This window comes from Lygodium microphyllum, chromosome 11, assembly GCF_053477565.2.
Source record: "Lygodium microphyllum isolate KBCC chromosome 11, Lygodium_microphyllum_v1.1.10, whole genome shotgun sequence".
NCBI classification, from domain to species: domain Eukaryota; kingdom Viridiplantae; phylum Streptophyta; class Polypodiopsida; order Schizaeales; family Lygodiaceae; genus Lygodium; species Lygodium microphyllum.
In genome coordinates, this window is record NC_141145.1 from 112,688,814 (window position 1) to 112,702,275 (window position 13,462).

Below are 13,462 nucleotides of genomic sequence, written 5' to 3' on the forward strand. Positions count from 1 at the left end.
AGAGGCAAGAATAATCCGATTGCAAAGCAAACATAGAAGTGATCCTTCCATAATCCACGAGCGGGCTGATATCAGCTGCTGAGTCACCGAGAACCACACATGGGAAACAAAACTCCAAATCTATCGAGCAACAAGGCAAGAGATGAGATGAAGCAATGTCTCATCACATGTCATGCAAAATACACAGTGACCATGGGAGATCTTGCGAGCATGCAACACATCCCCAGTTGGAAGACCCCCAAAATCTCTCTCTCTCTCTCTCTCTCTCTCTCTCTCTCTCTCTCTCTCTCATTCATTTGGTTTGGAATCTTCATATTGATCAAGCTTTATTATAAAGAATAAACTTTACATTTATAAAGAGATGTAAAAAATGTGAGGATCACGTAATGTACAGCACATTTGAATCTGAGCTGTTAGCTTTTCTAGTCTGAAATGTATACAATGAGAAAATCTATAAATGTAAAGAGTATCACAAATGGAAAAGACTTCTAAGGAACCGAGGAAATTGCTCACTCTACAATCAATATTGCATAACTTATCCTTGGCACCCATGGAACCTCCCAAGTTCCCCCTTTGTTTCAGCCTTTGGCACAGAATTCGTCTTATCTCTTTGTTGATGACATCATTGTGCTTTGCTTGACCATTAAGGTCTTCAGTCTCTTCAATAGCTGTGGGCTGCTCTGGAGATATTCTTCTAGGACTCTTCTGAGAGGACCGAGTGGGGGATTCTCCTCGCAATTCTTTATATTGAGCAGGGTGCTAAAAAATTCTTCCCATATTTCATGTTTGTGGTACCTATGTTGCCATGTATGGGAGTCAATATCACTATATGAGTATCAATTGCAAACAGTCATGTGTCCCTATGTAAGAACATGTTTTCAATGCGAACTGAACCTCTGTACATTGAAGAGAATGACGAATGAAACTTGTACCTCTTGAACGGAATCTTTGGACGAATCTTATCAGTCTTTCCTGCTAAATCAATCTCCATATAGTTACCATGCAACATCATATGAACGATGCAACAGAGCCCATATGTGTCTGCCTGTCAGAATATCAAGAAAGTAAGACTTCTGCTTGTTCATATAGAGCTGAACTGGAAATCTACTTGCTTAAAAGAAAATAAAAATTTTGCAAAACTTCCATAGGTTTGAGCCCACTTTTTCCACACAAATTTGCTTATATGAACGGCACAGCAAGCATTTATCAAGAGATGTGTCTCACAAGATCACCACTCTTGTTTGAAACATGCAAACTCAAATAGTTTCCACCCAACTGAAAGCCAATCAGAAATTCCTTACAAATGTCAAAAAGCCCTAGCTGTATAATGATTTCAAAGGCAGACATATCATCTATAAAATTTGACCCATTACTAAACTTGGAAAGAGCAACACTTTCATCCATTATCTTAGCCCATTCTCTGAAGACTTACTTGGTATGTCCAAGGCCTCTGTTGCTGCATTTCAACACAACGAAATCCTGAGGTTTTGCAATCAGCGATAAACTCGGTGTTTGGTGGAAAGAGTTGCGTATCAATACTCCTTCCCCAGTCAATCAAACACAACCCCTGAGACAAAGTGACACTTAATGATTGGCAGTTAACATAACACCTGGAATTATATTCTGATAGATAGCTGAGCTTTCATCCTTACTTGACTCTTCCAAGTTCCCGAACGATCTGGAGCCCAATCCTCCAAGATCTTACTGCAACAAAGAAGCCCTGGAAATATGAGAATTGAGTATATGGCAGCCTAGTGTCAAAGAAAGTAAACATTAGCACATTTTTAGGATCAGGAATGCACCTTGTGCAACCCTCACCTTTCCCTGCGTATTAGTAGATTGTCTGGTTTGAAATCACCATGAATAATTCCAGCTAAGTGTAAAACCTCTAGTATCTGAAGCATTTCGATCGTATAGTACACACACAAAAGTTCATCCATCCTTTGACCAGTGGCTAAATACGAATTCACAACATCCTGAAAATTGTTGCAACTAGGCAGTAAAATTTCAACTCCGGCAACATAAAGTGCTTCTAGCAGCTTCTTTCAGAGCATAGGAAAGTCAAACCTGTAATGTGCCATGCTGCCCATACGCACAAATCATAATGCTGCAATCTTCATACACATGCATTTTTGAAGCATAGCCAAAATTGTTCCTCTGCAGACATACTGCATCATCAGCTCAACTCAGAAAATATGCATCTTCCAGACTCCAGTACTTTTGCATGTACCTCTTCAAGTGGAATTCGCTTATCAAGTTGAGAATAGATGTAATATTCCCATGGACAGGCAGGTCTTTGAATCTGCATGATAGAACTTCAACATAACTGAAAACGTTTCACCTCGGTATATCATCATAGGAAAGGGAAAGATTCACAATCGAATGAACAAGGCACAGCTTACTACTTCAACATTATCCTTCCACATGTTTTGAGCAGGTTGAAAGTTTCATGTTGGTTTCAGTGTTTCATTATTCATATAAGAACTAAAACATCAAAAAGAGAGACCTTCCCTCTCTCCTCCCTCCCTCCCTGTAAGAATACACTAGGCTTTGCAAAGAAAACAGTGTATACACATGAATAACACAGTGAACTTAGATAAAATGCAAATGAAGAATAAAGAGAATAAATGAAAAATGCTGAATGAAAACTCAATGAACAGACCAAGTATGCGAGGTATGATGCAATGGATGCTCAAGGAGCAGAGGGCTGTCCCAACAGCCACTCTCCCTCGTAAGAATAGGCTGAGGGAGTGTCAAAGAGTGTTAATCCTCCAGAATAGATTCTGACTGCAGCATACAATCGAGCCAAAGAGTACATCAAGGAAAATCGCATCGATATCCAAACCTACAAATACAAAGAGGAATCGAGTGGAAAATGCTGCAGACTTCATCAGAAGAGTAAAAGTGTTGTTTTGGAAAACAAGATGACAGACAATGAGCTCTCAACATTCATCATTCATGGCTTAAAGTAAGGATATGAAGGACTTATTCAAGGCCTCATTATTTTAGGGCCAAAACATTCACTTGATGAAATGGAGCAGATTCTTAAAGATGAAGATTAAAGACAAGCAGCAATGAAAAACATTCATTATGCTACCTCCACAATACTTCCACAAGTATAACTGACGGTGCACGGTATTTCAATAATCCTTTGAATATCAATAAGTTTGCTTCACCACTGTCATTTAAGCACCATTGTCACTGAGGAAGTATCTTCTAAAGCTCTAGTTTAATGGAGGGGATTTGAAATCCTTTTACCATTCATTGTATTGACAGTTCGGGGTTCATCTTGAGCATTGGCACTAAGATTGAATTTGTTGGTTCAATTAAGCACAGAGCTAGGTCGTCTTCCCTTCTGACTTGTCCTTTTGTAGGCCTCATCTTACTCTCCCTCTCCTAGAAATGGAAGGTCTAGGGTTGCAAGAGTATGTATCCAATCCTGTTAATCTTCAAGACAAGGGATGTATTTATTGAGTGGATCAAGCCATAGTTGCCTCCGTACGTGGTACGAAACGGTCCGTACGGTACGATTTCGTATGAAAAAACTGGCCTATTTTGGCCACCTGGCCTACTCATGCTCTTTCTACGTAAATTCTTGCGCCCCCACGTCCCGCTTTTCCTGCGAGCTGCAGTGTGCACTTTGCACTTTTTGGGGGGGTGGGAAGCCTTGGATACCTCACCCCACCCCCCTTTTCCAAATTCCAGCCATCATCCATGCAAAACTTAATGCTCCTCTTTGGATTCCTTCCAGGCTCCAGCTTGCAGCCCTCTCTTTAGAGTCTAGACTTTGGATTCCTTCTCTCTTTAGACTTTGACTGTTTGAACTTTGAACTTTGACCCTTCTCTCATCTACAAAAGGTGCTCCTCTCCTCCATGCTTCCACACCAATTCAGCAAGCACTTACAAGTTACCATTCTCATCTTCCTCTTTCCCGCACCCTATTGAAGCATTTGCCATTCTGAAGGAAAAGCGTAATCTATTTCAGAACTTTAAAAGTTTCAAGGCTGCTATTAAAATAGAAATAGACTTAAAAGTTAAGTGCTTGAGATCTGATGGAGAGGAAGAACACCTCTCTAATGAGTTTAATGACTTTTTGTGAGATCTCATGAGATAAAGAGATAGTTTACTTGCAAGTATATCCCACAGCAAAATGAAATTGTAGAAAGGAAAAATAGACATGTTGCAAAATTGCACGAGCATTGATGGGCTGAAAAGAATATGCCCAAATACTTTTGGTCTAAAGTTGTTCATACTATTGTCTATATTATGAACAGAACTCCCACATCTGCAGTTCATGGGATGACCCCCAAAGAATGCTTTACAACAAGAAGCTCGATATGTCACACTTAAAAGTCTTTGGTTATATAGCATATATTCATATGTCGAAAAAAGCTTAATCCAAAGATTGAAAATGTATTTTTTTAGATACTATTTAAAGCAAAAATGATATCGTTGTTATAATCCTATCACAGGTGACTTCAGAGTGAGCAGAGAAGTTATTTTTTATGAAATGAGGAGTTGATATACATCTAGCGGTGATGCATTGGATGATAATAATGATCATGATAGTTACGTGTAGAAAGAAAAGCAAAAATCACGAAGCCTTAAGTGGACCAAAAACATCATCTGATACTATATCTATAGTTAGCCCTTGATAGGAGACTAAGAAGTAGCCCCACATCTTCAAGTGCATCTACAAGTGTTGCAGATAAAAACCAAAGGAAGAAGAAAGTGTTGAATGATAATGATGCATCTACTAGTCATTTGGGATTTGATGGAGATTCCAGTGGTTCAAAGAGTTTGGATTATGAGCTTGGTGTTCCTTCAATCAAGACACCAGGTGTATAGAGAGCACATGGTAATGTAAAGGTTCTACTAACTGATCCAATAATACGCAGGTCTAACAAGGTCAAATACCCTATTAAAAGATTTGGTTTTGAAGGTTATGCAACTCACCATTGTACTTATATAATAAAGATGATTGAGGATGTTGAGCCCACTTACTTTGAGAATACTATTGGTCATGCTCATTGGGATGCAACAATGGATGAGGAAATCGCTGCATTAGAAGCCAATAAGAATTGGGATCTAATACCATTGCGTAAGGATAAAAAAGCTATTGGCTATAAGTGGGTTTACAAAATCAAGCATAATGCACATAGTTCTATTAGCAAGTATAAGGCTAGATTAATTGCAAAAAGGCTATACTCAAACATATAGCATAGATTATGAAGAGACATCCAATCCACTTGCTAGAATGACAATTGTTAAATACGTAATTGCTTTGGCAACAACCAAAGGTTGGAATTTGCAACAAATGGATATAAAGAATGCCTTCTTGTATAGTGAATTACAAAAAGAGGTATATATGGAGCAGCTAACAGGTTATGAGGATTTAGAGCATCCCACATATATGTGCAAGTGATATACCGCCTAGTTAGATGGATCCGTACGTCTACACTTAGCACGTCGATGGTCATTATGATCCTCACATGGCCATTGGCTTATCAATTATTATATTTAGGTTGTTACACCTACCTACAATTGGTATAGTTATAGTCTCAGTCGATTAGTATCATCAAATATGCACTATTTGACTTAGTAGACCACTTTCTTTTATGTTGTATCTTATCTATACTTAGTGTATGTTGTATTGTGTGAAAAAGAAAAAGAAAAAAACCAACAAGAAAACGTTTTAGCCTCCATCTCTCTTCTTGTGTCCTTGAGTGAGCTTCCTCTTGTGTGTATGGTGTGCTTGGCACAACAACTCAAGCAAGTCTCCCGACCACGTGATTCTTGATAGATGAAACAATATTACACTGATCAAACACAGCCTACAACCATGCCTCTTGATCTTACTATCTACTTATCTAAGGATACTCTCAATCATTCTTCAATGAGCGCGCTACACATCCATAGGTCTATAGTAGGGAAGCTTCTTTGGTTGATTCATACTAGGCTAGATTTTGCATATTCAACTAGTCTACTTAGTCAGCATTACATTGCACCTACGACGTCACATTGAAATGTACGTTTATGTGTTTTGAGATATCTCAAATGTACCTATTCTTATGGCTTGACTTTTAGTCATGGTTTGTGCTTGCAAGGATATACAAATTTTGACTAGGCAAGAGATCCCGACACCGAACGTTCCCATGGTGACTACCTTTTTCCTTGGACACAGTTCCCATCTCTTGGTCAAGCCATAAGAGACGGTGGCAGCTTCTACGGCCAAGGCTGAGTATAGGGCTCTCTATGATGGTACCACAGAGGCCATCTACCTAAGAAGCTTACTAGCAATGCTTCAATTCCCTTCTGCTGCTCCGACTATAATATACTACGACAATCAGAGTGTCGTTGCACTAGCTAGTAACCCCATCATCACCCCACAGACAAGGCACGTTGGAGTACACTTTCATTTCACCAGAGAGCCAATTGAGATCAGCACTAAGCCACCCCTCCCCCACTTGCTCACACATCTAAAAAGATTTATAATATTACTTTTTATTTCACCCATTAACTTGTACGAGGATGCTCTCTACCACATTATCTATGACATGGATCTACAAGTACCACAAGAGGCACCTACATCACAAATTATCGATCTGTTACAATGCTTTGCCATTGCAAGCTTCCCCATTAAGTCAAAGTAGGAATGAGACCCGATATAGTTCGTATAATAATGAATGTTGTAAGACCGAGGCACGTCTCAAAAAGATAGCAGTTAGGGGGACATTTGAGCAAGAATCTCAACAGTTATACTCCCTGTAGCAAGCAGCACCACAAGATCAAGCAATATTGGGAATTTTCTCTATATGCACTGCAAAGAGGAGCTCATCCTTGGGAACTATAGTTTTTTATCTCCCCTTGCACAAAGCGATTGCTTTATCGGTTTTTTAATGCTCAGGTTTACATTGCATCAGTGACAGTTCAGCTGCTTTCTTTAGTTGGCATGGTTTCATGTTGGTTATATTGAACTGTAACAAGCATTCTGTGGTCGAGGTTTGTTGCACAATCATACATTTCACTGATTACTGACAACAGTGCTGATGAACAAAAAAAAAGAGCATGTGAAAGCTAGGATCAAGCAGACGATACCTGGTCACAAACATGTCCATAAAGACAAGCTATCAGCAATCAGAGAACGAACCTTCAAAACGACAACCATGTCTTCATCCCATTCTTCACAAGCCTTGAAGACTTGAGCAAAAGCACCCTGGCCAGTACAACCTTTCAAATAATACTTCCTTGAACCTGTCAACATGGAATAATATAGAAATTAAGTGTGGCTTCCACTGAATATCCAGCAAGTATTTAAAAGAGCAAGATGGGTCTGAAGATCATACCCAGCTCTAATATTTTATTGTGGCATGCTCCCTTTAAAGAAGACAGATTAATTCCCTTATACTTCTGATCATACTTGTGAAACCCCTATTATAAACATACCAAAAAAGTTATTCACGTTTCACAGCCATCATAACAATTACAAAGGTTTACACTGCACTTTCGGTCCAAGTTTGTCAAGCCTTTATTGTCAAACCTTGTAGCTAAGCAACGTAGGATTCAAGTTCCCTAAAAGCTCGTTAACTAAGTCAGAGTCCCACGGATTCACTCTTGAAACCAGCACATCAGCACAAATCTGCTTCTCCACCTGCAAAACATTTCCTTATCCTTCCTTTTTCTTTTCATAATGGGTCCTCTCTCTCTCTCTCTCTCTCTCTCTCTCTCTCTCTCTCTCAAATCAGTTCAATAACCTTTTTCATAGTCCTTCGAAAAGCCACTCTATTTTTTGGTTGCGATGCAATGAACTCTGCCAAGATGTTTGGTTCTCCACACGGTTGATCAATACTTTTCAGGGTTACTCGAATTCTTTGACTATCAAAACTTGACAATTTTCCTATATCAATTCTTAATTGATCAACTTCTAAACTTTGTTCTTCAATGAATAGATCAGGGAATCCAATATATATTTCAATTTGAATGAGATCTGTTTTTGCTCGCAGATTTCTTCATGATGGAGACTCTAGAGGTTTCAGCAAAGTCACAACCTCAACCATCTACACATGCACGTGGGACGTTGATTGATCGAGCCATCCAACTTGGCTGATCCAAACGTTCTAGACCCCAATGTGAAGAAAACTGCAAGGGTTTACACTAAGGACACACAGAGTGTACGACCACGATAAAAACACAAAGAGACAAACACAGACAAAACTCAAACCCTAAACGCAAAACTCAAAACTCAAACACAAACAAAAGAAGGGAGAGAGAGAACACAACTCTGAAGTGAATGAATGCTGTAAATGAATGTAAAAGTGTACAGTGTGCTCAAGGGCAAAGCAATGTCAGAGTGTGACATCCACCGGAGACGGATCCCAAGTCTGTGACCACCAATCGGAGTGTAGGAGTGCTGCATAGTGAATGGCAACAAGCTGATTACCAAAACGAAGCAGTCTGGAGGCTGAAAACGGGTAAACGCAACAGTGTACCACCGATCGGAGGCTGGAAACTGTGCACAGTCTGCTGTAAACAGCAGGCTGAAACAATATCTAATGTGGCTAGCGATGACTGGATGATCAGATCACAACAAATGATGATATCGCCAACAGCTGACGTCAACATGGATGAAGGTGCCAGCAGCAGGAGCAAACACGGATGGAGTGGCAACAGTCTCGAGGGCTGGAAGTCACGTGGGAAGAGGCTGATGGCTGAAATCTGCACGTGGAGGGAGAAACATGCACAGACGGAATAAGGTTGAATGGGGGCAGCCTGTCTATTTATAGATGTGGAAGGGCGCCCCAAAAATTAGGGTTTCCACTAAACTCTCTCGAACTACTCCCCGTTTTAGGGTTTCCACTGAACTCTCTCGAACCACTCCCCGTTTTAGAGTTTTTACTCTAAGAGAGCATTTTTTAGTATGTTTTGGGGCTGTTTAAGAGGCTAATCAACAAGTAATACATGTTTTAACTCAACACCCCCTCTTAAGACCAAAACTAAGCCGAAAGGTTAGGCCAACCGCTGTTATGTTTATTTACCCCAAGGCATCCCACCCCAAAGCAACTAGGGCATCGAACAAAGGGTGCACATCGACTGCCTAGTGGCCTACCAAGACTACAAAGGCAATGGTTATCTTACCAAAGGAATCCAAGTAGTCACCCCAGAGAGGACAGGGCATCGGACAAAGGGTGCATGTCGGCTGCCCAGTGGCCTACCAAGCCCTACAAAGTCTGATGAAACTACATGGAACTTTTCTTTTTTAAATAAGTGAGGTAAATTTTATGGAATGCAACCGATTGAGTAATAGTGACCCAAAAGACGAAAGTAGAGAGGGTGCACCCAACACATCACAAAACAGTACAAGCTAACCCATCCACTCAGGGTGTTGATGACAAGGAAAAATAGGTGATGAGGTATCCATGTGATGGAGGATGGTGGTGTAGTAACAACAGCTGCCGATGGAAACAGCTTAGGATCCACTCAAGTGGTGCTCTACACAATGAGATGCAAAGTATGCTAATGCTAAAGAATGCTCATGCAGCAGGTGCCACTTGGGCAGTGTCCCTCATGGGAAAATTATTCACTTGCCCAAGTGCCCTAGTACAAAGATGGTAAAATCATGCAATGCAAAGGGTAAGGTACAACAGGGAGAAAGAAGCCGATGTCGAATACAAAGTGTTGAAGCTTGGAGAATACCAAAAAGGGTAGAAACCCTCTCTCAACCTAGATATAGATGCCGAAGAAGAAAGAGGAGCATGATGTCGGTCTTCTATGGTGCCGAGAACCATAAGGAATGAAAGAAGAGAGTGGATGAAGTGGATGAAGCACCCCGCTAGAAGAGCAAGGTAGAAGTCACCGCTACGATAACATCGAGAGAGATGCTGCACGATCCGTCTCAGGAGAGGAAACTGCCATGCTGAAAGAAAAGCAAGCACTCCTAGGATGATGAAACCATGAAAGGAACACTGCGTATCCCCATATCTCTAGCCCAAGTAGGACCAAAGTAATCTGCAAGTTAGCCCTACACTGAAAGACAAAATCCTGCAAAAGAGATGAGAATCTGCAAACACAGAGGTTAGTGGTGAGATGCTCCAAGGCAAAACAGAACAGAAAGAAAATCTAACTCAAAATAAATGCAATCAATGTGTATATGTGAGTAAATGTAGCGGAAGACAAAAGAAGGGAAAAGCTAAGGACAATGAATCCTATGGACCTGACTCTAAGAGTGCGAAAAATGAATGCTAGACTGACCTAGGGTATCCGAAACGACCTAGAGACATACGAGTCTAAGAAGGTGGCTACCATCGCGTACGTCCAATAGCAAGGCTCTGCCAAGGGAACACCTGACGAGATGGGAAGAAAGATGAGATAGATGCATGAAGTATAATGGGATCAGAACCTGCAAACCAATCATCCAATCCCTTAGGGATAGTGAAAGAGATGGCCTGTTGAGGTTGTACTCGAGCCACATGTCCAACAATAACAACGACTATGCTGAAGGAGCAAATGAAGCAAGATCGGAAGGTGTAGCCCCATTGGACTGTGCAATCGCAACGGTCTCCTGAGGCTTTTTAGGTAGAAGACCTTGGGTCTTGGAGCGACACTCCTCATCCACAGGACCTGCTCTCTGGCAGTATGTGAAAAACCAGTTTTTCTTAGGGAGTTGCTGCCAAATAGGTCTAGATTCTTTGGTTCCATCTGAGGAAGAGAAGTCAGCCTTTGATTGGCTTGCCTTCGCATCTGGCGAGTTCTTGCCATTGGTGGTTTTCCCTTCCGAAGAAGAGGCAACCAACCCCCTCTGCTCTGGATAAGACTGTGATGACGATTTCTTGTGGACTTGATCATTCAGCCTTGCGTAACGCAAGAACTGGCACTCAAACTGGTAGAAGGTTGGCAATCGAGGTTGGGAGATGATATATTGAATGAAATTGAAGTATTTTCGAGCAACTTATTCAAGAAGAATGTAACCTGATCGTCATCTGACTTTGGAGGGCCTTAGTGGCAAACTCGGCAAGTAACCGCCTATATTCAGCCAGCTTGACTTGCAAATCATCCCCTTTCTTAATAGACAACTCTTGAAGCTCAAAGTCGAGACTGATACACCAAGTATGATCACGAGCCGCATAGCGGTCAAGAAGGTGACTCCAACGCTCTAACACGAGCGAGAAGTGCTGCAACTGAGAGTGAAACTCAGGAAGCAATCCCTGCATCAGCTCAACATTGGTTGTGGCATTGCGGGCTCTTCACTGACGGATGTAATCAAGGTGAGCTAGAAGAGGGTCTGGCATAGGCTATAGACCAATGACGAGGTCCCAAAGACCTTGAGACTCAAGCACTTATTGCATGAAATTAGACCAAGTAGTGAAATTTAACCCGTTAAAACGTGTCTTATCCGTGAAGGCATTCTTGGCCGTTGCAAGAGGAGTGGTAGTGCTCGGAGATGGATAGTGTGAAAAAGTGTAGTGAAGGTAGGATGGGAGAGTGGAGTACACTTGGGAATGGGCCCCAGAGTGCCCACCAAGCATACGGGTAGTGTGCAAGGTAGGTCCATAGGTAGAGATGGGCTAACTAGGCATAGACATGGTAGCCACATGAGAAACCCAAGGAGATGGGATGGAAACACGGGGAGCAGAAGATGGGAATCCCTGCATAGATGTAACCCAAGGAGAGTGAAGACGCACCATAAGCTGAGGATGGAAAACCCTGTGTATGAGTGGTCATGGGAAATCTAAAGCTGGGGATAGTGAGGGGGATGCCCATCACAATCGATCGAGGAGTTATGAGTGTGCTCATTTGCTGAAAGATGAGAGGCACTGTGGTAAAGGATAGCATTCCCCCTAACGAAGTACCATGGTGCAAAGAGGTAGAGAATGGGGCGGAGAAGGAAAAGATGCTAGGAGGAGAGATGGAAGATCCAACCCCTAGGGTGTGTGATGCAAATGTGGAGTGTAATCCAAGGATTTGGAAAGATTATGAGAGGCATAGTTGCCAGGTACGAAATGTACGATACGGTACGGTACGATAAAATATGGTACTAATTGGTATCTTATGATTTTATAAGATACGGTACGATATTTGCACGAAAAAAAATTAAAATGATTTTTTAAATAACAAAAATCATAAATCGTTAAATAATAGATCATAGAATACATGTATAAAGTGAAAATAGCCATTTCATTACAGAATAAGATGAATACATGAGGGTGACCATCGCGGTCGCATGGGCTACGCAAAACATGCGATACAACTACAGTCCACTATATCTGATACAAAAAAAAAAGAGACCTATATCATATGAATCTATGATGAGACATCATTATCATCATCATCATCATCATCATCATCAGAACCATCTGAGTGCTCATCAAGAGAGTCTGAAGATGACTCCTCAGCATCCCATGATGAGACACTCATCCTCACTGATGAGGTTACTATCATCAAATGATAGCTCCCTAGGTGGCGGCTATGTAGGCAAGGAGGGGATGTCATCATGAGGCACGAGTGTGAGCTACTAGAGCCCCGCCTTACATATGTCTGCAAGCTACTCGAACCACCCCTCCTCGATGATGGAGGGCGTCGAATAACCATGCCTCTACTACCACCTACTCAAACTCCTCGCCCACGAGCACGCTGACTACGAGTGTCACAAGTATCTGCTGCTATAAGCTCTCTATAGAGCTTTGCAAAAATCATCTCCTCCTCCTCGTCCACCTCCTTATGTATACTCAGAAGAGAGTCGCTCGTCAACTTGAATGTATCAACATTCACTTACACAATGCAATGATATACGTAAGATTGATCATTGTAAATACTAAAGTCTAAATTCTGAAGTATAAAGTTTAAACTTCAAAGTTCAAAGTTTAAAAGGTAAAACAATAAATTTTAAATGTTATGGTTAACTATTTAAACTTTACTTGCTTCGGACTAGCCATACTCATCATAGCCCTCATCATGCGTAAGTTAGTGCAACAATAGACTAGCCACTCTAACTGTCGTGTGCTAAGCCGATTACGAATCTTTGTGTGAATGAGAGAATAGGCACTCCAATTTCTCTCACATGCACCTGAATAGCAATGGGCAAGGACCCTCATGGCTAAGGATTGAAGGGTCTCCAGTGCATATCCAAAGTTTTACCACCAAAATAAAGGCTTTACAAGTGACTCTCTCCTCCCACAAGTGGGAGAAGCAAAAGCCATGCCCTCTCTGATCTGCATAGCATCCTAGCTCCTCTAACACTGCATTGTGGTCATCCACAGGGACCACACAAGTCAAATAAGCAAGCTGGTCTGAACAGAACTCTCTATCATCCATGACCGCCGGTGACTTACAGACCGGATGTACCAATGCGGCAAAACCATGGACGGACTTATGCATCCACGCCCATCTCCTCTTTGTTATCTCTAAAACATGTGCACGTTGTCTCTGTGATCACTGTACAAACACGTGCCTCCGCCAATGCCGTTGT

General features: G+C 41.5%; 1 protein-coding gene across 1 annotated transcript in view; it reads right to left on the minus strand.

Moving 5' to 3' along the window:
* Window positions 1-305: 305 nt before the first annotated feature.
* Window positions 306-13,462, minus strand: part of LOC148029248 (protein kinase and Mad3-BUB1-I domain-containing protein) — a 36,261-nt gene continuing 23,104 nt past the window's right edge. Inside the window, exons 9-18 of the mRNA XM_087688025.1 lie at window positions 7,541-7,651; window positions 7,347-7,431; window positions 7,151-7,254; window positions 2,231-2,302; window positions 2,068-2,157; window positions 1,819-1,976; window positions 1,653-1,704; window positions 1,433-1,567; window positions 933-1,045; window positions 306-795 (exon numbers count right to left, since the gene is read on the minus strand). Coding sequence (XP_087544151.1) covers window positions 603-795; window positions 933-1,045; window positions 1,433-1,567; window positions 1,653-1,704; window positions 1,819-1,976; window positions 2,068-2,157; window positions 2,231-2,302; window positions 7,151-7,254; window positions 7,347-7,431; window positions 7,541-7,651 — 1,113 coding nt within the window. The 3' untranslated portion in view covers window positions 306-602. The remainder of the gene's footprint in view (window positions 796-932; window positions 1,046-1,432; window positions 1,568-1,652; window positions 1,705-1,818; window positions 1,977-2,067; window positions 2,158-2,230; window positions 2,303-7,150; window positions 7,255-7,346; window positions 7,432-7,540; window positions 7,652-13,462) is intronic.